Below are 21,327 nucleotides of genomic sequence, written 5' to 3'. Positions count from 1 at the left end.
AGGAAAGCGCACTGATGTGCAGAAGAACATTGTAATCAATTGAACGAGTTTCACAGTACCAACAATCATCATCTTCAGATTTTTAGTTATAGTAATTATTATTATTTCATCCCCTGTAGAGTAGTGTAATAGTATTGCATTTAGTAGCTGTTATAATTATTGCACTTTGTCTCACACACCCATTGGACATTGACTTTGTGCATCATAACACTATTTTATATTCAATAACGTAGGTTTTTTTAAATGCAGCATAAATTCAGTTCTTTATGTGGAAAACATTGACATATAGTTAAGGAATGGTTTAAAGCAGTCTAAAGGGTGTTTACAAGCGTCTAAAATGATTGTTTATGTTTATCAAAAAGTCATTGTCATACCTTTTTCCACAACGGGAAATTTCAACTTACATGAGGGGCCTTGGAATGCACCCCTCGCGTAAGTTGGGACTCGACTGTAGACAGTCAGCTACTGAAGTTCGGGATCATGTCCACCAAATTACACTTGAAAAGAAAAGGTTTTAGGTGACAGATTGCTCAAAACCCTGTGCAAGTTCTTCCGGGTTAACAGTGAGTTGGCAGTAGGGCCAGAGGTGGGGGAACCTTTTTTTTTGCTCTTGCACCTGTACTTTCTGAAGGAAACATCCAACTTCTGTGTTACATATAATTTGTATTTCGTTTCAAAAATGTGTCATATCTTACATTTTTAATCTTATTTATATATCATCCCCCGTTAGTCTTCCTGGTGTATCATTTTATGTTATAGAGCATTCTGTACAGATACATATATACATATGATTGAAAAACAAATGCATTTTAGACTAAAACTCTTTTATTTCAAACTACTGCTTCCTTGACCAAAGTTTTAGGAAAATTTTAACAAGACTTCTTAAAGATTGCGAGTATAAAATGTAAAAAGCACCATGTGTACGATATATATAAAAACATTTCTGCTAATATGCCATTATATACGCTATAAAAATATATACATTCAGCATGATGTTTAAATTTATTTTCTGGCAGTCACGGAAAGAAAACTTGATTTGTTTTTAGCAACATAAGAAGGACTTTTCTTCATCTGAATCTTCAAGCCTTGCTGTATGTGAACCCACTCTAATAATTCTTCCATCATGAAATGTTATATCTCTATTTTCCTGCATATTTTTTGCATGCTTCTTAATTAACTCTTGAGCAATGTCCAAAAACACTCCTTCAACTCCTAAAAAACAGTCAATATAACTGAAATTTGTTTCAGGAAACAAACAAAATATGAACTAACAATATAACATTTTCAATAAGTAAAATATGTTAAGAAAGAGGACATTATAATGAAGCAGAATCAATAAAGTACCCTTTTGTACTAAAAAAAAAAAGAACTTTGTACAAATAGTTGCACAAGTTGTGAAAAGTTACGATCAATACAATAAACAGATTAAACATATTGAAAGCAGATCAAGCAATTCAAACATTAAATAATATTTTTTTTATAGTTTTATTTTTTTTATTAAATAATTATTTCAAGAGAATTAAATGTAATAAAAGAAGAAATGCACTATACAATTATTTTAGATCCATTTGAAACTTCCTGTAAATTTTAAAAACTTGAACAACACTTTATGTTTAGAGAAGAAAAATAAATAAATAAATAAAAATTGAATCCTCATATATATAATAGCGAATGATTGAGTAACCCTGATGTCATCATCAATGAAACTCGCGCCACAGCATGAAAATTTGATAATATTTTTCGGCAATGTTTGACATGCACAGGGGCGGATACAGAAGAATCTATTTGAGGGGATTCTGGAAGTTGAATAGCCCTCCCACGCCCCCATTTGCTGTTTCATAACGTAGTTTTCATAACTTTATTTTTTATTATCTTTTTTTTAAGGATTCTTTTAGGTCAATGAATCTACTTCTAAGTACATGAAAATTATGCTGCACTAATATACGTTGAATGTGGACAGAAATTATCTTTAACGTTTCAAGCCAATCAAATACTAAACCCAATATAATGTCACCGAGGTGCTATACAATGAGCGGGGTTTTAATTAGGAACATTGTCATAATGTTGATAACACGAGGGCAATGTTATTAAATAAATCCATACCTCATTTGAGTTTTTATAAATTAATTTATGTATTTAACTATCAAATATTATTTGATTAAGAAAATCATAACTTCGTAACATATAAGATTTATTGAAGAATTCAAAAACTATATATGTGTGAATTTCAAAGCAGTTGCAGATTTGTTTTTAAAGCCATGATACAGTTGAGATAACATATTGATATTGCATGCCGTTTCCATTAATAATTAGGGTTTTTTCAAGAAACTACCATATGATTTCCTTCATTTTGCATTTTTGATGAGCTGAAAAAGATATCTATTATTTCGCAAATAGGTTCCTGGATCAAAATAACTCTTTTAGGTGTGCTTACACATTTTTTGAAAAAATGATAATTATTGATTCCATCAAAGAAAAATTAGTGAACGAATTGTGACAATATGTTCCCTTGCATTAGAAACCAGTGAGTTAAATGCATTCTGCCACTCTATAGACCAAGCGCTGACCCCCCAAAACGTGATTTATCTCTTTTATGGCTTGTGCCCGGTTAAAAAAATAAAAAAATGCAATTAAAAACTTTGGCTCTAATCCTCCCCACTAATTTTGGGTCACACGGCTGCGTGGGTGGATGAAAGGTCAAAAAAAAAAAAAAAAAGAAAGAAAGAAAAATATTAAAGTGATGAGTTAAATGGCTAAAAATTATATAATAATATTAAATTAATAAGAAAAAACATGTAGCGAATTTCTCCCCCAGCTATGTTGGGGCTAACGTGGTGGCCCCCAGGGGTAAAGTATCGATTATTAAACTTTAAAAAAATGATCACTTTCGTGGGGGGGGGGGAATTTTACAGGGCATTAGTTTCATTATTTTGATTGCCAAAAAAAAAATTCTCCCCCAGTAACTATGGGTCAATTTGTCAAAAAAAAAATTTTTTTTGTTCCTCTTTATTTGGTCCAAGTCGAGTATTATTTGAACTTACGTATGACTGTTTAAGTTGCAAAAAAAAAAAAAAACCCCAAAGTTTGAACGTTTATTCGTTAAAAAAAACTCGTAGCAATTCTCCCCACACCTATGGAGGGGGTTGCTACGCGGTGCGCGGTTTTACAACGTGGTGCTCCCCCCCCCCATGGATGAATTATCGATTGATTAAATAAAAAATGATCACTTTCCTGGAGGAGTTTTACAGAGTATACATTTAATTGTTTTAACTGCAAAACAAAATCTCCCCTCCCCAGCAATTATGAGTCTACTAGCTGCATTGCCTGGTGTTGCACGGTCTACCTCAAAAATGTACGTGTATTCGGCGTTCCAAGCATTTTATACAATTATATAAATTTTCCCGTTTTCATTACATTTCTTATTGCTGCTCCACTCCTATTAGTCAAAGCGCAATGTTTTATAGCCTATAGCAGTGGTTCCCAACCTTTTTTGGCCCATCGCCCCTTTTGGAAGTTAAATTACACCTATCGCCCCCCACGTTCTTTCCTTAAAAACACAAATTAGATGGCGCTGATTTTAGTGAAGATTAATGTTACTGAATGCCTAATTTTAATTTAAAGCTTCAAAAAGTGCATGATAAAGCAATAATTAGCTTTAAAACTTAATTATCCTTAACCCTCCCCCCCCCCTAAAAAAAGTAAAAAAAAAAAAAAAAACGTAACTTGAAGTGCTTTAATTAACCAAACGTCATTTACATACTTAAAAAAATAAGAATACTACATTTTTCAGTAACATGTTTTTTTTTTAAATTGAAATCCGAAAAAAATTGAAATTTTCAACTGGTAAGATTTATTCTTTTTTACCTTTTTAATGGCTGCCTTGTGCTTGATGGAACTCCGTTAAAGCTTTCATGTCTGGCTTTATTATTAGTGAGATTTATTCTGAGGTCCCCTTTGAGGCAGATGTCCAATCTATTTCTTTGCTTCGTGATAAGCTGCAGTACAGAGCTTAATCCTCTTTCAACTAAATATGTTGAGGGGAATGAGATGAGGAGCTGTTCAACTTTTTTCCAAAGTTGTGGGTAAGTACCCATAAGCTTCACCCAGGCAAGTTCGTAACCGTATTGCTTGAAAGTAATTTGATTCACAATCAAATTTCAAATCCATAAACTCTGCCTGCAAAGAGTTTTCCAGTTCATACACATCTTCAAAACTAAATGGGTCTAAAATCCAGTCAAGAATTTGTAAGTTGATCAAATCTGCAAACCTTGATTCCATGTTCTTTTTTAACTGATCAAGGTGATCAATAAAAATCAAAAAAATTTTTCAGGAAGTTCATCATCCACGATTAAACTTTTTTTTAGAGTCGGAAACAGGATAAATTCTTTACGGCCAATGTTTAACTTGTGGATTTCGAATTTGGCAATGAATGCTGAAATTATGCTTTTGGCCTTGATGAGGTTCATCTTGTTTCCTTGAAGTTTAATGTTGACTTCGTTCATTTTTTCAATGAGATACGCAAGTTCCAATTTTCGCTGTTTCAAATTCTCACTTACAGCAGGATCATGCAAGTCGAGAAACTCAGCTACAGAATCGAATAATTCAAAGAAAAAACAGTTTCCTTTGGAAAGCCATCTCACAGACGTATGTAAAAGCAAGCGTTCGAATTTTTCATCATTTTCATGGCAGAGCTCTCGAAACAGGCGATCATTGAGAGAATTAGTCATTACTGGTATTAACAAGATCAAAGCTAATTGTAATGTAACATTTAAAACACCACTCAATTTTTTTGCAGCCAAGTGTTGACGATGAATGAATGACACAATGGATGATAATCACTTCTGGCACTTCTTTTTTAAGGTTTACAAGAAACCCAATATGACGACCCGCCATGGTAGGGGCACCATCTGCTGTGCAAGCACTTACATTTGTCAATGGAATTTCTTTTTCTTCAAAATAATCCTTTACCACTTTAAAAATCGACGATCCCTTTGTATCAGTAATCAAAGTTCTGGCGAACATTTCCACAGTTATCTCTTTCAGCTCATGAATAAACCTCACGTAAGCTAATAAAATAGCTCTGTTATCTGTCGCAGTTTTTCATCAATCTGTAGTGCAAATATACTTTGTTTCAAAACATTTATGAGTTTGCACTCAATGTCAGCAGCCTTTTCATCTATTCTCCAGGAAACTGTTACTCAGGGGGAGAGATTGACTTATATTTTTACTGGAGCCCTCACCAAGAAAAGTTTCAACTATTTTTTTGGCAGCCTGTAGAATAAGAGATTCGCCAATCGTATGAAGCTTACCACATTTTGCTATCAAAAGAGACACTTCGTAAGAAGCAAGAAGCCCTTTGTTAAGATCTGTTGCTTGTCTTCTAAGTAATTCACCCACCTTTGGCCGTTTATCCACTTTTGTTTTGAGGTCTTGAAAATAACTAAGAGATTTACTTACTTTGTCACCATGTACTCTTGACAAATGCTCTTTCATTCGCGAGGGCTTCATCGCAAGCTAGAAAATGTTTTATCGCACAAAAGACAATGCAGAAACTGCACATTTTGCGGTGACGTGACAAAACCAAATTTTAAATACTCTGCTGAATACTGACGGCACTTCTTTTTTGAATTCATATCGAACTTTCACACTACGAAACATGCACAATTAAACAGTTCACTAAATTAAATCAAACAATAAATACTACGTAAGGAGATTTATGCGCTGATTGCAAGATTCTGAATGACAACTGATAAGTAAATGCAAAAATCCATTCCTACACATATCCATCCACTTTTCAAGCGTTAAATATATGCTGGAGCCAACGGTCAGACAGTGCTTACAAGATTTTTTTCTTCCTAGTGAAAACGGCAATAAAATAAAAGATATTATTTTTCGCTTTTGGGATTTTATCCGATCAGATTTCATTGAGCTGTAAATCATACATGCCTTATTTTCTGGGAGCGACTGTCTTTGATTTGACGTGCCATATGCTTGATTCGGCATTACACAACATAGGTATTCTGAAAGATATTTCTGAATTGTGTACCGATTTGTTTTAATAAATATATTTTTTGAAAGGTCAAGAATTTCCCATTACCAGGTATCCGAATACTGGTCGCCCCCCTATCGCCCCCTAGAAGAGTTTGATCGCTCCTTTGGGGGGGATCGCCCCCAGGTTGGGAATCCCTGGCCTATAGCCTTCTCAATAAATGGACTATTCAACACAAAATGAATTTTTTAGCTCGAACCCGTCGTCTCTGTAGACCAAGAGCTGAGCCCCCCAAAACACGGTTTATCTGTTTTATGGCGGGTGGCCGATTAAAAAAATAAAAAAATGTAATGAAAAATTTTGACTCCAATCCCCCCCCCCTCCGCCCACTATTTTTGGGTCAAACATGCATGGGTGGATGAAAGGTCAAAATAAAAGAAAAATATTAATATGATAAGTGAAATGGCTAAAAATTAAATAACATTAAATTAATAAAAAAAAACACGTAGCAAATCCCCCCTCCAGCTATGTTGGTGCGAATGTGGGAGCCCCCCCCCCCCCAGAAGTGAATATCGATTTTTAAAATTAAAAGAAAAATGATCACTTTCATGGGGTTGGGGATGGGGAACTTTACAGGGTATTTGTTTCATTATTCTGAAAAATCTCTCTCCTCCCCCCCCCCCCGAGTAACTATGGGTCAATTTGTCAAAAAAAAATTTTTTTTGTTTCCCTTTATTTGGTCCGAGTCGAGTACTATTCAAACTTTCCCATGACCTCTTAAATTGTAAAAAAAATTGCAATTATTTATTCGGTAAAAAAAAACACGTAGAAAATCCCCCCCCCCAACCCCCAGCTATGTTAGGGCGAACTTGTTGCCCCCCAGGAGTGAATTATCGATTAAATAAATAAAAAATGATTACTTTCATAGGGAGGGGGGATTTTCTCAGAGTTTACATTTGATTGTAGCAAGAAAAAAATCCCTCCCCCCACAAAAAAAAATGTTTTTAATTTAAATTAGAAATTTGGCAATATTTTTCAAAACGAAAGGAAGCAATTCAGCGTCCGTACATCTGCTTCTACCATTGTGTGTTCAGCATGAAAAGAAGGGTACACCCCTGTGATGATTTTTTCTTGCTGTTTCGAGGGCAATTTCGTCAGTGTTCAACTGTAGCCAATACAGTGAAGTCGTTATAGCTGTTGGGTTTTCTTTCCGAGCATGCTGTACCGCATCCTTAAACTGAAAACGTAAAAAAATCCTTTTTTCAAAAATATGTTTTGATGTTTTTATATTATGAGTGTTTTAAAGGGTAATTTTAAGTGTAGCCAGCCACCAGATAAAAGATTGAATGTTTTGACAGAAACTTTATTTGAAGGAATAAAAGTTTCAAAGATTCGAAAACACTGAAAACTGAAATTCCATGATTTAGATTTTTCCGAGTTCTTAACAGAAGCAGATTTATATCATCGAGATTGCAGGAACATTTTTATCAAACTAGATAGACACTATCACAACCAATATGCTGAAGGTAAATAAATCCATATGAATTACCAAATTATTATTTTAAAAATTCATTTAACGCATCAGATTAATGCATTAAAATATACAAGTAAAAAAATCGTTATTGCAATTTTAACATAAAATCACTTTTGTTTGTGAAATAAACTCATAATTACTGGGGTAGGGGGAGATTTTTTTTTTTTTTTTTTTGCAATTAAAATAATTAAATGTAGACTCTGTAAAATTCCCTCACGACAGTTATTTGTTTTTTTATTTAATCAATCGATAGTTCACCCCTGGGAGACACCACATCGTAAAACCGCGCATCGCCTAGCAACCCCCCCCCCCCACCCACAAATAGATGGGAGGGGAATTTGCTATGAGTTTTTTCAACGAATAAACATTCAAACTTTGTTTTTTGCAATTTAAGCGGTCAGGCTAAAGTTCGAATAATACTTGACTCGGACCAAATAAAGAGGAACAAAAAAAAATTTTTTTTTCACAAATTGATCCATAGTTACTGAAGGGGGGAGGGAGGAGATTTTTTTTTTTTTTTGTTTGCAATTAAAACAATTAAATGTATGCTTTGTAAAATTCCCTCCACGAAAGTGATCATTTATTTTTAATTAAATCAATCGATAATTCACCCCTGGAGGAGGGGCACCGCATAACAACCCCCTCCATAGGTGTTGGGGGGGGGAATTGCTACGAGTTTTTTTTTACGAATAAATGTTCAAACTTTGGGGGGTTTTTTTGCAACTTAAACAGTCATGCGTAAGTTTGAATAATACTCGACTTGGACCAAATAAAGAGGAACAAAATTTTTTTTTTGACAAATTGACCCATAGTTACTGGGGGGGGGGGGGATTTTTTTTGGCAATCAAAATAATGAAACTAATACCCTGTAAAATTCCCCCCCCCCCACGAAAGTGATCTTTTTTTTTTAGTTCAATAATCGATACTTTACCCCTGGGGGGCACCACGTTCGCCCCAACATAGCTGGGGGAGAAATTCGCTACGTGTTTTTTCTTATTAATTTAATGCTATTATATAATTTTTAGCCATTTAACTCATTACTTTAATATTTTTCTTTTTTTTTTTTTTTTTTTGACCTTTCATCCACCCACGCAGCCGTGTGACCCAAAATTAGTGGGGGGGATTAGAGCCAAAGTTTTTTAATTACATTTTTTTATTATTTTAACCGGCCACCCGCCATAAAAGAGATAAATCATGTTTTGGGGGCTCAGCTCTTGGTCTACTAGGCCTCCAACTCAAGTATTACTTCTTTAGTAAACGAAAATGCTATTATTCAAAATATGCTGTGTGTGTTTTGTGTTATTTTTAATTAACTACAGATATAAAGAAAATGCAAAAGAGTAGTCAATTAAAAAATAATAAATAAAATAGTTAAATTAATTCATCCTTTTAGGGGGGCATGGGCCCCCCTAAAATCCGCTACTGGACATGCGGGGAAAATTTAATTTTGACAGGGCTGAACTGGATCCGGTAACTAAAATATTATACGCTATCTACTGGAGTTTAGGCTCAATCCACAGGAGTTAGGGTTTGAATTTCAACTATCAAAATATCACCAGACAGATAATTGGTGCGTTCAAATGTAGAAGCATTTTTCACCCCTAATACCTTGATGGGCGATTTTCTAGTAATTATATAATTAAAACATCTTTTCAGTACCACTTCATGATCAAAATGAGTGTGCATGTGATTATGTGCAAAAAATCATATCTCCCCTAAGACATAAGAAAACCTGATTCCTTGTGCAACAATATGATTCTCTTTTGTGTACATAGTGAAAAAAGGACATTATGAGTATACAGAGCCATCCTTACGCACATATATATACAGACTGGGTATGCATCGGACATTACTCCTTTTTTTACTTTTTGACATTAAGATTCTTTGCTTCTCTCATTTCTATTTGAGTATCTCATACAGTAAAAAAATACTCCATATAAATATTTTTTTTGTAAAAATTTTAGTATGTCTAAAATTTAATGATATTTTTTTTAAAAATACCTTCACTACTAAGAGCCGAAGTTTCGTAGTATAGAGCACCAATAGAGCAGGCATAGTCAGAAGCTTCTTTTATGCCAACTTGGCGAAATGTATTCATGTCACATTTGTTTCCAACAACACACATGATTATGGGATCTTCAAGACGCCCTTCGAGTTCTGACAAGCAAAATACACATATTAAATCAGTACAAAATTTTAATAATTTGCAGAATAATAACATTAATTACCATGCACAAATAAGTTTAAATATTTAAAAATTTCAAACAATGAAAAACAGTTAAATCAATTTTTCTACTACTTTATCACCTTTCAAAATATACTTATAAACCAAATTTCTTTAAAATTTTAACTGAAACGCTAAAAATGTTTCATTAAAATTCAGACTAATGATGCATAAAATTGTAAGTAAATTAGGAGCTCTTGCTAGTGGATCAGATGGCTACTACAAGTAAAAAAATATACACCTACTTAAAAGCAGAAACAAATACCTTACAGCTTGTTACAGTATCCAGAAACTGCAGTTTCACCATTATTAGGGATCATTAGTCTACCTTCTACTAGTGTGAACAGTAGTCGCTCGTGTGAGAGGCCAGATGGGGCCATGGCCCTCTCACTTTTTTCAGGCAATAATTTATACCTTTTTATTGATTTTCCTTTTTTTTTTTGTGCGTACGTGCTTGAAATTAAAAAAAAAAAGAATTGTACCGTTATTTCTTGCCTATAATTGGCGAATTATCTGTTACAAAGGTGCAAAATTAATGAGGTGTGGACAGGGCTGGCAAATTTCTGCCGGGGCGGTTAAAACCAGCATGGCAAAAACCACTTTCTGCCACATTTTCGGCACAAACAGGCAAAAACTCCCAAAATGAAAAAAAAAAAAACTATTGACAGACAGTAGAAAATGCATAGAAAAAATAATTAATTGTTAACCAAAGCACAATTTAATTTACTATTTTATAACAATTCAGAATCAAATGTTACATTGCTTAGACCCTGCAGTTGCTTCTTGGAAAAGGTGGTTCCAAAAATATAAATAGTTTCTCAATTTAATATGCACGAATGAGAAACTTTAGAATATTCTTGCAACAGAAGAGTTAGCAGGCAATTCGTCAAGGAACAAGCATTATTCATAAAACTTTCAAATTGTATAGTTTTTTAAACTGGTCCATCATGTAGTAACTAGGGTAGTAGTAAAAATTCGACTGGAAAAATGAGTTTCGAGAAGTGGGGCCAATTTGTTTTGCAAAGCTGTGATATTAGGTACAAAATCTAGATTAATATTGACAAGTAAAATTTGACACTTTCTTCTTGAAGCACATGATAATTTCAATCACAAGCAATTTAGATGAAGCTTATTTGCGACCAAATTACAAACAGTGATGCCAGTTTAATTCTGTACGTCACTCCTCTATCCTAAGAACCAATATGATTTTCGTTCTTTGTTAGATTAATCCAAACATTATGAGCATCAGCAATTGAAAAGTTCCCTTTCTGAACTAAATCAAGGGCACTAGCATAACATTTTATTTTTTACAATGATGAAATGAAGTTTAATTTTTTAGTTTACCTAAACAAATATCATTTAGTAGTGTCTGGTGGGGTAAAGTGGTCATAAAATCGTAGGTTTTCAACTTAGGTGTATAATAAATACAATAAATTCAGAACTGATGTGATACACCCCACCCTTGGCGACTTTTTCCTGTTGGCGCCAAGAAAGCGTCGCCAAGAAAACGATGTATGACGACATATGTCATACATCGTTCTTAGCGATGCTTTTTTAGCGCCAACAGGAAAAAATCAGATAAAAAAACATGATCAAAGCACTTCAGAACACAATATATATATAAAAACAACATAAAAGAACAACAAAAAACATCACGAATATATGCTTCAAAAATGTACAGGGCCGGGGTTTTTTGTAAACATATTAAAATACAATGAAATAAATTATTGTATTAATTACAAGTCGAAATTAATGCATTAATTTTTTTTTCATCATTTCTCCGGGATACGAGCCCTTGGTCTCATAGTACTTTCGTAATGAGACCTCGGCTCGCCGGCCCTGCCTCGGTCTCATTACGAAAGTACTATGAGACCTCTGGCTCGCCAGGACCTCGCTCCGCTCGGTCCGTTATCCCTCCGACTGTTAATATACATACAGTCGGAGTATGGTCACAGTTATGCATATTTCCTTGGAGACACCCAAGGGTGGCTCCTTCCGTTCAGTGTACAATAATGACACAGTTTTAAGTGTGAAATATGCACCATTATTGTGCAGATTTATTAATAAATTCAGCATTTTTAAGAGTACAACCGAAAGAACTTTCAATTGTTAACATAAAATTCAGTACCTAAAGGAGGCACGTTAATAGAATGTCTAAATAATTCGTGGCATCGATAAGAATTAACTTTTAGAACAAAATAACCGTACTATTTCTGTAAAATTAATTTACATACAGTAAAAATAAAGTTAAAAACTACAAGAACCCCTCAAGGATTTGTAAAAACAAAGAATTTTGGAAGTGAGAGGTTTATTTTGAATTCTAAAATAAAGAACTTACCTTTTTATATGGTATAAATATTCACACTCAGTCTAAAACAATACATCATATGACAATGGCACGTTACAGATACACACCACGTTGGAGTTAACTTTTAATTAACCTTCAAGTTTGAAGAAACTGGCATTTTCTAATGTTTTTACTTCAAAACACAACTACTGAATTTAAACTAACACAAAATAAGCATTCCTGTAAGGTATATTGCACGAAACAACACCACGTATCTCTCCTGCGTGAAACCCAAACAACCCAAGTAAACAAGTTTGAACAGATCTGTAAGATTGCCTTCGGGTTGCTAAACACAGGTTAGTTTGGCCAGGGATGCCATGCATAAAAAATTATCGCCTCATTGGCGAAAAAAATATTTTAATTTTGTGCAAAAAAATCAAATGTTGCCAAATGGGGTGGGGGGGGGGTATATCACATCTGTACCATAAATTCTTTAAACACTTTTAACTTTTTTTGTTGTTATTTTACATTGCATTATTAAAGAACACGGTGCATTGAATTTCAGGACAAAAAATATTGATTTAAGTAGTTTTATAACACTTTCATTTCCCTTTGTATTTATGACCACTTTACCCCATGGGGTGGGGGAAAGTGGTCATAGCATGGGGTAAAGTAGTCATAGTTGAAAATAGCTGCAATACCGTTACAAATAACTCTAATTTTTGTATATTTCGGTTATTTTTATAGTTACAAGTATATGCGGTTATACACGAGTATACTATACGTGTCGCGTAGACACGAGTACACATGTTCATATATGAATAGATACATGTATACATCTGATACATGCATGCACGTGCCGACTTAAGTACTTATACGATATACATGAGCATATAAGCATGTATACGTGACTACCTACAGGAGTGTATACATGTCTACAGAGTATATACGTGTCACGTGCCTATACGAGTATACATGAGTTAATTCGTGGATATATCCAGTGCGTGTTTGTACGTGTCTACTCACGTGTATGTATATATATATATACATGGAAGCACGAGTATATATGTATATTTACGTGTATACACCAGTATATGTATCCCACGAGTATATCCGCTAATATACATGTACGCTTACAGAAAGAATCCAAGATCTTTGGCAAAATCTAAGTGGTGTGAAAGGGGAGGATAAGAAGCAAAAAAATCATAAGGAACTTATGTTCGCTGACGCGCTATATGCACACAAGGTCAGAAACTGATGTTAGCAAAACAGGCCACAAATTTGTTACTCAAAGATGATTTTACCCGACATTTTAATTTTTTAAGGAGTATTTAGAGCAGTTGTTAAAAGTTATGGTCTGTAGTAGCTCTAATACAATCATCGCAACAAAGGCGCAGCAACTGATGAAAGTTTTTCAAAAGTCTTGTAATTGCAACAGAGTGATTGTGATGCATGTATTATAGCTGCTGGCCGCAAATTTCATCAATCACTTTAAAACTTTCTTAAAACCTTAAATGTTGTGTGAAATTGTCTTTGTGTAATAAATTTGTGATCTGTTTTGCTTTCATCAGTATCTGGCTTTGCGTGCATGTAGGGCGTCAGCTTTGAGTTTGTGTCCATATGTTTCTTATGATTCTTGCTTCTTATCCTCCCGTTTAACACCTTTTAATAATTTGCCCAAGAATTTAGACTCACCCTGTATCCATGTATATCACATGCTTGTATGTAAGTGTTTACTCGAGTATGGACGCGTATATACGTGTCTCCCTGAGTATATAAGTGCTCGTATATACACGAGCATAAGCGGGTATATATGTGTAAAGTCGAACGTATATCTGTACAGATAAAAAAATACTTGCAGATACCCAAATACTTGTTTATTGGTGCATTTATATGAATACGTATATATACGTGCCTAACCTACACGAGTATATGCGGGTGCATATGCATATACATGTATGTTTAATCCTGTTTATTGTAAAAACAATACACGTTAAGTGAAATTAATATTTAATTTATATCTGCCTTATACTTAAAGATTAAATGACTTTAGAAGAGCAATATTTGTTAAGCCTAACATTATGACCACTTTACCCCATCTTACTTAAATTGTTCTAAAAAATTATTCAAAATGGATTCAGCTAACTGCTAATGAGTAAGAGTTCTTGAGACATGTAGGAAGCTTCCTGCGCAGCCAATCTGTTCATAATTCTAACAAACAAAATTTCCCAAGGAAATTAAAAAAGGTGTTTAGATTTAAAAAAATTTCATATTAACACAAAATATTTTTTTTACCAAATAAAATATTGCCAGTTGTAAAATTTTGTATTCAAAATGTAGTTCCTAAATGCACTACCCTGAAATAAAATTTTCACATTTATTCGAACATTAATTTCCAATCTATAGCCATTCATTTGAATTAGGACCACTTTACCCCATTGACCACTTTCCCCCACCAGACCCTAATTACTTTAGTTTTTTAAGACGATTTTAAGTTTTTGCCAGTTTCTGCCGGTTTTAACCGGTTATAACCAGTTTCTGCCATTGGCACGGCAAAAACTAGTTTCCGCCGGCAGAAAGCCAACCCTGGGTGTGGATTAGAAACGCTGCCGTAGATTATCTGTTTCTTTTTTTTTCCCCACCACATTGAACCTCAATATTTACAGCAGGATTCCCCGAGACCATTACCCTGCTGCATGACGTGATTTAGGATATGCAAAATAAACAGCATACAGTAAAGGAAGACTCCTTCATTTGCACAAATTAAACTGTTTGTTCCTTTCTTGACTTTTCTTTTAAAAAGAAATCTTTGAGTTAAATATTTTCAATAGTTACAGCCAATTAGTCAGCTAGATACACTTCCACCTGCCCCTGTCCTATTTCTTCCTTTTTTTTCCAAGTTCGTCTGAAAGTATAAGTGTCTCTCCTCCGAATCACCCCCCCCCCCCTTCTCGCAACTTTCATTTTCAGATTTTCAATTTCGCAAAATTTCCAGGGAAAATCTACATTTACTTTACAACAATGCTTAAAATTGTGTTCGAAAATCGCTTAAAATTGCTTTTTTGGAGAGTCATTGTGAAAGATTGCTGTTCCTAATGTTACTAAATATGGTTCTACAATCTCGTTTTTAAGATTCAATTTTCAGAAAATAATCGGGCAAATGTCCCTGAACCGCCTTTCTTTAATATCATTAAAATATAGGTTTTTTAAATAGCCATATATAAAAATATTTAAGTAGGATAGCCTCTGAACCCCTCCTTATAATATCATAGAATAATAGAATATTATGCTTAAGTTTTTAGGGCTTCAATTTTGAAAAAAATTCCAGGGGAAAGCTCCGGAACCCCTTCTTGTAAAAATCTTCAAAGTTTGTCTGTCTACAATTGCGTTTTTGAAACTGCAATTTCGAAAAATTGGAAGGATGAGGAGGAATTAATTTCTATTTATTTTTCCAAAAAGAAAAAGAAAAAAAAATGATTGGGGAGAACCCTTACCCTAATGTCAATAAATATGGCCTGTAAACAGATGTTTAAGGCTTCAATTTCTACAAATTTCCGAGGAGTCCCCCTTGTACTGTTCTTTCTCCTATCATCACCAAAGACCAGTTTAAAATTGCGTTTTTAGAATAACAAGTTTCAAAATTGAGAGATTTGATGAGCAAATCAAGTCAATCAAATTGATGATATTTTTTCTATTGTGAACCTACCCCTCCCCCTCAAAATTATTTTCTAGCTGCGCCACTGTTGTGTGCTGTGTTGTAGGAAGTACATATGTGCATACATCGTTACAAGATTAATTTTTTTTATTCAAAAAATGTCTTCCCATTATTACACAAAAATTATTACTTATTTTAAAGTACTGCTCATGCAGCTTTAAAGAAAATGTCAGAAGTTCTCAATAATTTGAAGAAAGTAAAAAGTTTGATTTTTTTTTCCTTCGTCTGAATCTGGCCCATGGGCGCTGGCAGATTCATATGTAAATGGTACACCCGCATAGAAATCGTTGAGAACTTTTTACAAGTTTTTTAATTAATTTATATTATTTATTTATTTTTCTTTTTTAATTTAGTTTAATTTTCATCTTTGATAAAGTTAATGAATTTATAACTTTTACATACTTCTCTGGTGAGAGTATTTTTGCATTCCTGTGTTTAAAATGAATTCAATTTTATTAATTTAAGACAAAAAAAATAATATACAAAAGTTTAAATATTTTTTTTTCTTTTCAAAAACCGGGGGGGGGGAGGAGAGTGACCAATGATCTGGCCCCCTCAATTTTTCAAGGCATGAGTCGCCACTGAGTGTGAAAGTGCACTATCTGGATACTATAACAGACTGGTAATTGCTTTAAATTCTGCCTTAGCTCCAGCTTTAGAGACAGTAACTCGATGCATGGCCCCACTAAATTTTGCTTTTCTAAGACATGACAATTGCTGAAACTCATGGCAACAAAGAGGATGCTACAGGGAATCCCTGTTTTCAATGACGTTGCCATTGATTGGTGGATGGCAGGTTTCCATTCAGAGCCTCTCACGGTCAAAATGGGCGATGTCCAACCAAAAATAACCTGGTCATTGATTGGTGGATGCATAGGATTCTGTTCAATTTCAAGAGCAGATCATAGTTGCATCAGTTTAATACAGAAAAATCATAAATTGTTAATGTCCAAAAGGGTCAGCGCCATCTAGTGAGGTCATGCTCTATGTTAAATAATCCCTAATTGTAATTTTCCAACATTGTTCAGCATTACTAACTTTGAAAGTTTAAGCATACAATATATTATTTATTTTAAATGCTCAAAAAATATGATGAATACAGACCTACAACCCATGCTTTCATGGATTCAAAGCTATTGTAACAGGTAAGGTCGAACATTAAAATTGCAGCATTAGCTTTCCTATAGTACATAGGAGCCTGCAACATTAAAACTTATTTGAGGAACAATAAAGGACTAAAAAACCTTTGAATATGAATAAAATCTCAAAGTTTAATGCAAAAGAAAGAAAAGATTACCATTGAACGAAATCTTTCTTGTCCAGCAGTATCCCATATTGAAAGTTTTAATTCATGATCATCAACCCTTCTGCAATATAAAATGCATTCAGTCACAGAAAATAGAAATGTAGACATAATTAAAAACTTTATTTAGATGCAATAAGAAAATTGTAAAAATGAAATTTAACCTGAAAGAAACAATGAATTATGATAAATAATGAAACAATTCCCTTGGTAAATGAAAAGAAAAAAACAATTAATGCCAGGGGTGATAGTGGACTTAAGTAAAATTTTCTGAAGACAGTGAAATTTTCGGAAACTAAGAGGAAGTTTGACCCGTTTTTTTTTAAAGAAAAAATCTGAAGACTATTATTTTTAGCTTGGTTTGCACTAAAAAGTATGAAATAAAATAGGTGCATGATTTCTTAATTACAACACTCAAAAATTGCAGCTAATCTTAATATAAAGTTAATTCTAAAGCAGCCAATAAAACGTAAACCAAAAATTTGAGAGAACAAATCAGAAAAAAAAACTTTGTGTGAATACCTTTTACTATACCGCTTATATTTCTTCATCTCAAATTTTTTATTTAAATTTCATTGCTTTAGAATTAACCTAAACATAATTACAGTGAAGCACCGTTTATACGTTTTTGCAGGGACCGTATGAAAAATGCATATAAATGAAAAAACGTATAATAGGTGTACGTTAATGTATATTAGACTCTGCAGGGACCAATTTAAAAAAACGTGTAATTGATCAAAAGGTATAAAAGAGAAATGTATAAATGGTGCTTCACTGTATATTCAGATTAATAGCAATTTCTGAGTGTTGTAATCAAGAAATCATACACTTATTTTATTTCATACTTTTTGTGCAAATCATGCTTGTAAAAATAAACTTCTTATTAAAAAAAAACATCTTTTATATTTTACTATATTTCTAAAAACTTACACGTTACATGAAAAGAATGATGCACCAATGGTAGGAGATGTATGTTGTTCAAATATATGACCAACATACCGATTAATGAAACTTGTTTTTCCCACTCCTAAAAGAAAATATAGAAATTATTTTTAAAATAAAATATACACATTAAAATGTTACAGTTAATAAAAGCTTACTAACTAAAGAGCAGACACAGAATCAAGTAAATCCCAGTAAACCAACATAATCATAAACGAAATTGTTTATCAGAAAATATTAATTAAAAACTTAAGCAGTCTGTGGGGACTACTTTGGTTCATTACAATAGATTGTGTGGCAGTTACATGCACATGAGCTTCCATCTAAGCACCGATCAATGGTGCCTATAATAGAAATTAGGGTGCAAAGCCATCAATTCTGGAATGGGCATTGTAGCGAAAGTCTGCCCAAGAAAAAACCCTGAAAATGCTCACTATTCAATGTAGCTTACAACTGTGAGCAGAATTCTCAGACTCTAGACAGCTTATTAATCCATTTGATTCTTTAGTGACATTAACCATTCATTGTAAAGTGCTTGTGCCTATGTGGTTCAAGCTCAAAACAAAACCTTCTACTAGGCTTGACTTACTCTCATGGAGCTTTCTAAAATTGTTACCATAGACGAAGAGTCAAAGTTGTAAATAAAACATGAAAGTAACAATTTCTATCTCTTTCAGGTGATCTAATCAGAGTTGCCAGGGGTTGAAAGGTGCCTGAAAATGAGTAATTTACTCTCACTGAGTTTCCGAAAATTGTTATCATAAATAAAGTGTAAAAGACATGTTATGAAGAAGTGTGGGACATAAAACACTAAACTAAGGTTGCCAATTTTTTACGGTACCTAAGCAGGGTCGCCAGGGGATAAAAGCTTATCAATGAGGGATATAATTTACCCCTCATTGAGTTTTCGGAAATTATTCCCATAAATGAAGAGTAAAAGCTGTAAATAAAAAGTTAATGAAGGGTTGCCTACAATTTTCCGGTACCGAAGCAGGGTTGCCAGAGTCTAAAAAGTCCCCAAAAATGAGTAATTTACCCTCATTGAGTTTCCGAAAATTGTTGTCATAAATGAAGAGTAAAAGCTGTAAAGAAAACGTTAAAGTAAGGTTGCCTTCCTGTTGCAGAAGTGAACTAACCAGGGTTGCCAGGGGCTAAAAGGTGGCCACAAATGAGTAATTTTCTCTCATAGAGTTTCCAAATAAGTTATATAAAAAAATGTAGGCAAAAATATTACAAAACCGATGGTATAGGGTTGCCTAATCAAAAGTGCTCCAATCATAGGGCGGCCGCTATTCAAATTTTAAAAAATCGGATTTAAATTTTTTTTTAAACCTGATATATATGTATATATATTTTTTAAAGTATCAGGATCTTTTCACACCTTGCTCAGAACACTATATAATTCAAGTTCAAGATAAATTAAATTTACAAACCTTGTGCACCAAGAATAACTACTTTAGCTTCAGCCACACGCATTTTTATGCATATCTACTAATGCAAGCAACAATCATGACTAGAAAAAATAAAATAATAATAATAATACTAAATAACATCAAAGTATTAGTGTTTCATGAAAGATATAGATACAATACATTCAATTTTGCAAACATTAAGTTTCGTAACCAACATGCAAACAAATAAAAAGTAAAACATTAGCATACTTTGACATCAAGTCATTAATAAAAATAAAAAAACATGCGTCATCATTAATTTTATGTCAATAATACAGACCTTAAATGAGTCATACCATGGACATGGAAGAGAAAGGCGTCTACTTGACGAAAATGTGCGGAGCAAGTGTCATTCAACTGCGAACATTCCGAATATTTCGACTGAAATGTGCGATCATGCATTGCATTTGATACGCAGGTTTAACTTGCTTTAGAAAATAACGCTTATACCAAATATATTAATCATAGGCCTAGAGGCGTTGAAAAGCAATTTAACAATCCCTAAACTTTGAATATAAAAATAAGAAAAGCCAAAAGCACTAAAAATATAATAATTCAATGTCTCACCCTTTTAAATTTCATTCACAATATGTTGGAGTTTGAGAATGAGTAAGTAAATATTTACTTGAAGCGAGCTGAACGGCAGAAATGTGATTAGGATTGGCCTTAAAGCTGCTACACTAGTTATGTGGCCGTAAATAATTACTATCAAACTAGGAAACTACAGAGGTTTCTAAATTGGCCACTAGTGGCTCTCAAAACGGACTGTTTCCATAGCAACCTTAAGAATTTTATAGACTGCGTTCGGAACAGTGAGCTGTATTCACCAAATATCCTAAATAAACAAACAAACCACTGAAGTAGACCGGAAGTAGCGAGTCTTATTTCCGGTTAAGCGCCAATCTCCATTGCTAGAGATAGGTGTTCATAGCGAAAGCGATTTTGTTGTGCTTCTTTAAAAAGCAGAATAATGTCTTCTTCGTATTTCAATGCATTAAATGAGAAAGACAAACTTAGTTATTGTTAAAAATTATCTTTCAATGGCTGTGACCTTACCGATCCTTTAGTAGATGGATGGCGAATCTATTGCTAACGATTGATGTTTACAGTGTTCAAGCAATTTTGTTTTCTTTCAGTTCTAGGTAGAATCATGTCTTTTGCGTATTTTAATGCATGAAATGAGTATAATAGGCTTTGCTATTCTCAAAAATTGTCGATCAACGGATCTGATCTTCCTGATCCTATAAATACAGAAATAAGAAAAAAAAAACGAGTCTTCGTTTGTCGATCATTACCGCGATTTCAATGATAAGCATTTATGAATATACCTCCTAAACAGAAATAAAGTTGATACAAAGTCTGCTTTCAAGAATCACAAATCTACTGGGTTTTGCAAGTACGTTGTGAATTGTAATTCCTATTCTTAAGTTGAAGCTATTTTTTCAAAGATGGAAGCTTTTCTGCACTGTGTTCACACAGAATGGCTATGACAGGGAGTTTTGGTGTCATATTCAATCAATTCTCCTGTTGTAGCTTTTCAGTTCACACACACTGGTTTACAGTTGCTACCTAATTTTCAGGTTTGATATTTAATATATTTTATTACATATTTGTTCATCACTTTTTTTTTTGTTTAATCAACTTGCTTCTGTAGCAAGATTGATAGGCATAAAAAAAAATTGAAAGATAACAAAATTTAAATTGAATCTCCGAGTGCTTTCTCCTGCGTTAAAATTGCTTTGAATGTAATACCAATATGATACTATACTATAACTTTAATTAATGTGTATGTTTACCGATTGTCGAATGTCTAAATTTGTTTACCATTAGAGCGCCTAATATTAAAGTACCGTCAATAACTCGAAGTCCCAAGACACGGGCT

At 33.5% G+C, this 21,327-nt stretch overlaps 1 protein-coding gene across 2 annotated transcripts; it reads right to left on the bottom strand.

Annotated features, from left to right (window-relative positions):
* Positions 1 to 807: 807 nt before the first annotated feature.
* On the bottom strand, positions 808 to 20,153 carry LOC129217159 (ras-related protein Rab-31-like). Of its 2 annotated transcripts, none has more exons than XM_054851421.1 (7): positions 20,013 to 20,153; positions 19,428 to 19,507; positions 17,983 to 18,079; positions 17,047 to 17,116; positions 16,854 to 16,947; positions 9,525 to 9,680; positions 808 to 1,212 (listed from the first exon to the last, which is right to left on the bottom strand). In XM_054851421.1, the coding sequence occupies exons 2-7, from the start codon at positions 19,468 to 19,470 to the stop codon at positions 1,043 to 1,045; spliced, it is 630 nt and encodes a 209-aa protein (XP_054707396.1). In that variant the 5' UTR covers positions 19,471 to 19,507; positions 20,013 to 20,153; the 3' UTR covers positions 808 to 1,042. The 2 variants fall into 2 exon arrangements, with proteins under 2 accessions (XP_054707396.1, XP_054707397.1); XM_054851422.1 differs by having other exon boundaries at positions 20,071 to 20,134.
* Positions 20,154 to 21,327: the final 1,174 nt, after the last annotated feature.

The sequence above is a fragment of the Uloborus diversus genome, chromosome 2 (genome assembly GCF_026930045.1).
Source record: "Uloborus diversus isolate 005 chromosome 2, Udiv.v.3.1, whole genome shotgun sequence".
NCBI classification, from domain to species: domain Eukaryota; kingdom Metazoa; phylum Arthropoda; class Arachnida; order Araneae; family Uloboridae; genus Uloborus; species Uloborus diversus.
The sequence above is the reverse complement of the archived record's forward strand: the minus strand, read 5'-3'. Positions and strand labels throughout refer to the sequence as shown.

Bases quoted from the DNA above. Each gene is read 5' to 3' on its own strand.
- LOC129217159 (XM_054851421.1), bottom strand. From the start codon at position 19,470: ATGCGTGTGGCTGAAGCTAAAGTAGTTATTCTTGGTGCACAAG. The intron at 9,681-16,853 runs GTCTGTATTCAT...TTTGCTTGTCAG, and splicing joins CATGAAAGCATGGGTTGTAG to AACTCGAAGGGCGTCTTGAA. The intron at 1,213-9,524 runs GTATTTTTAAAA...ACTGTTTTTTAG, and splicing joins TTCGGCTCTTAGTAGTGAAG to GAGTTGAAGGAGTGTTTTTG.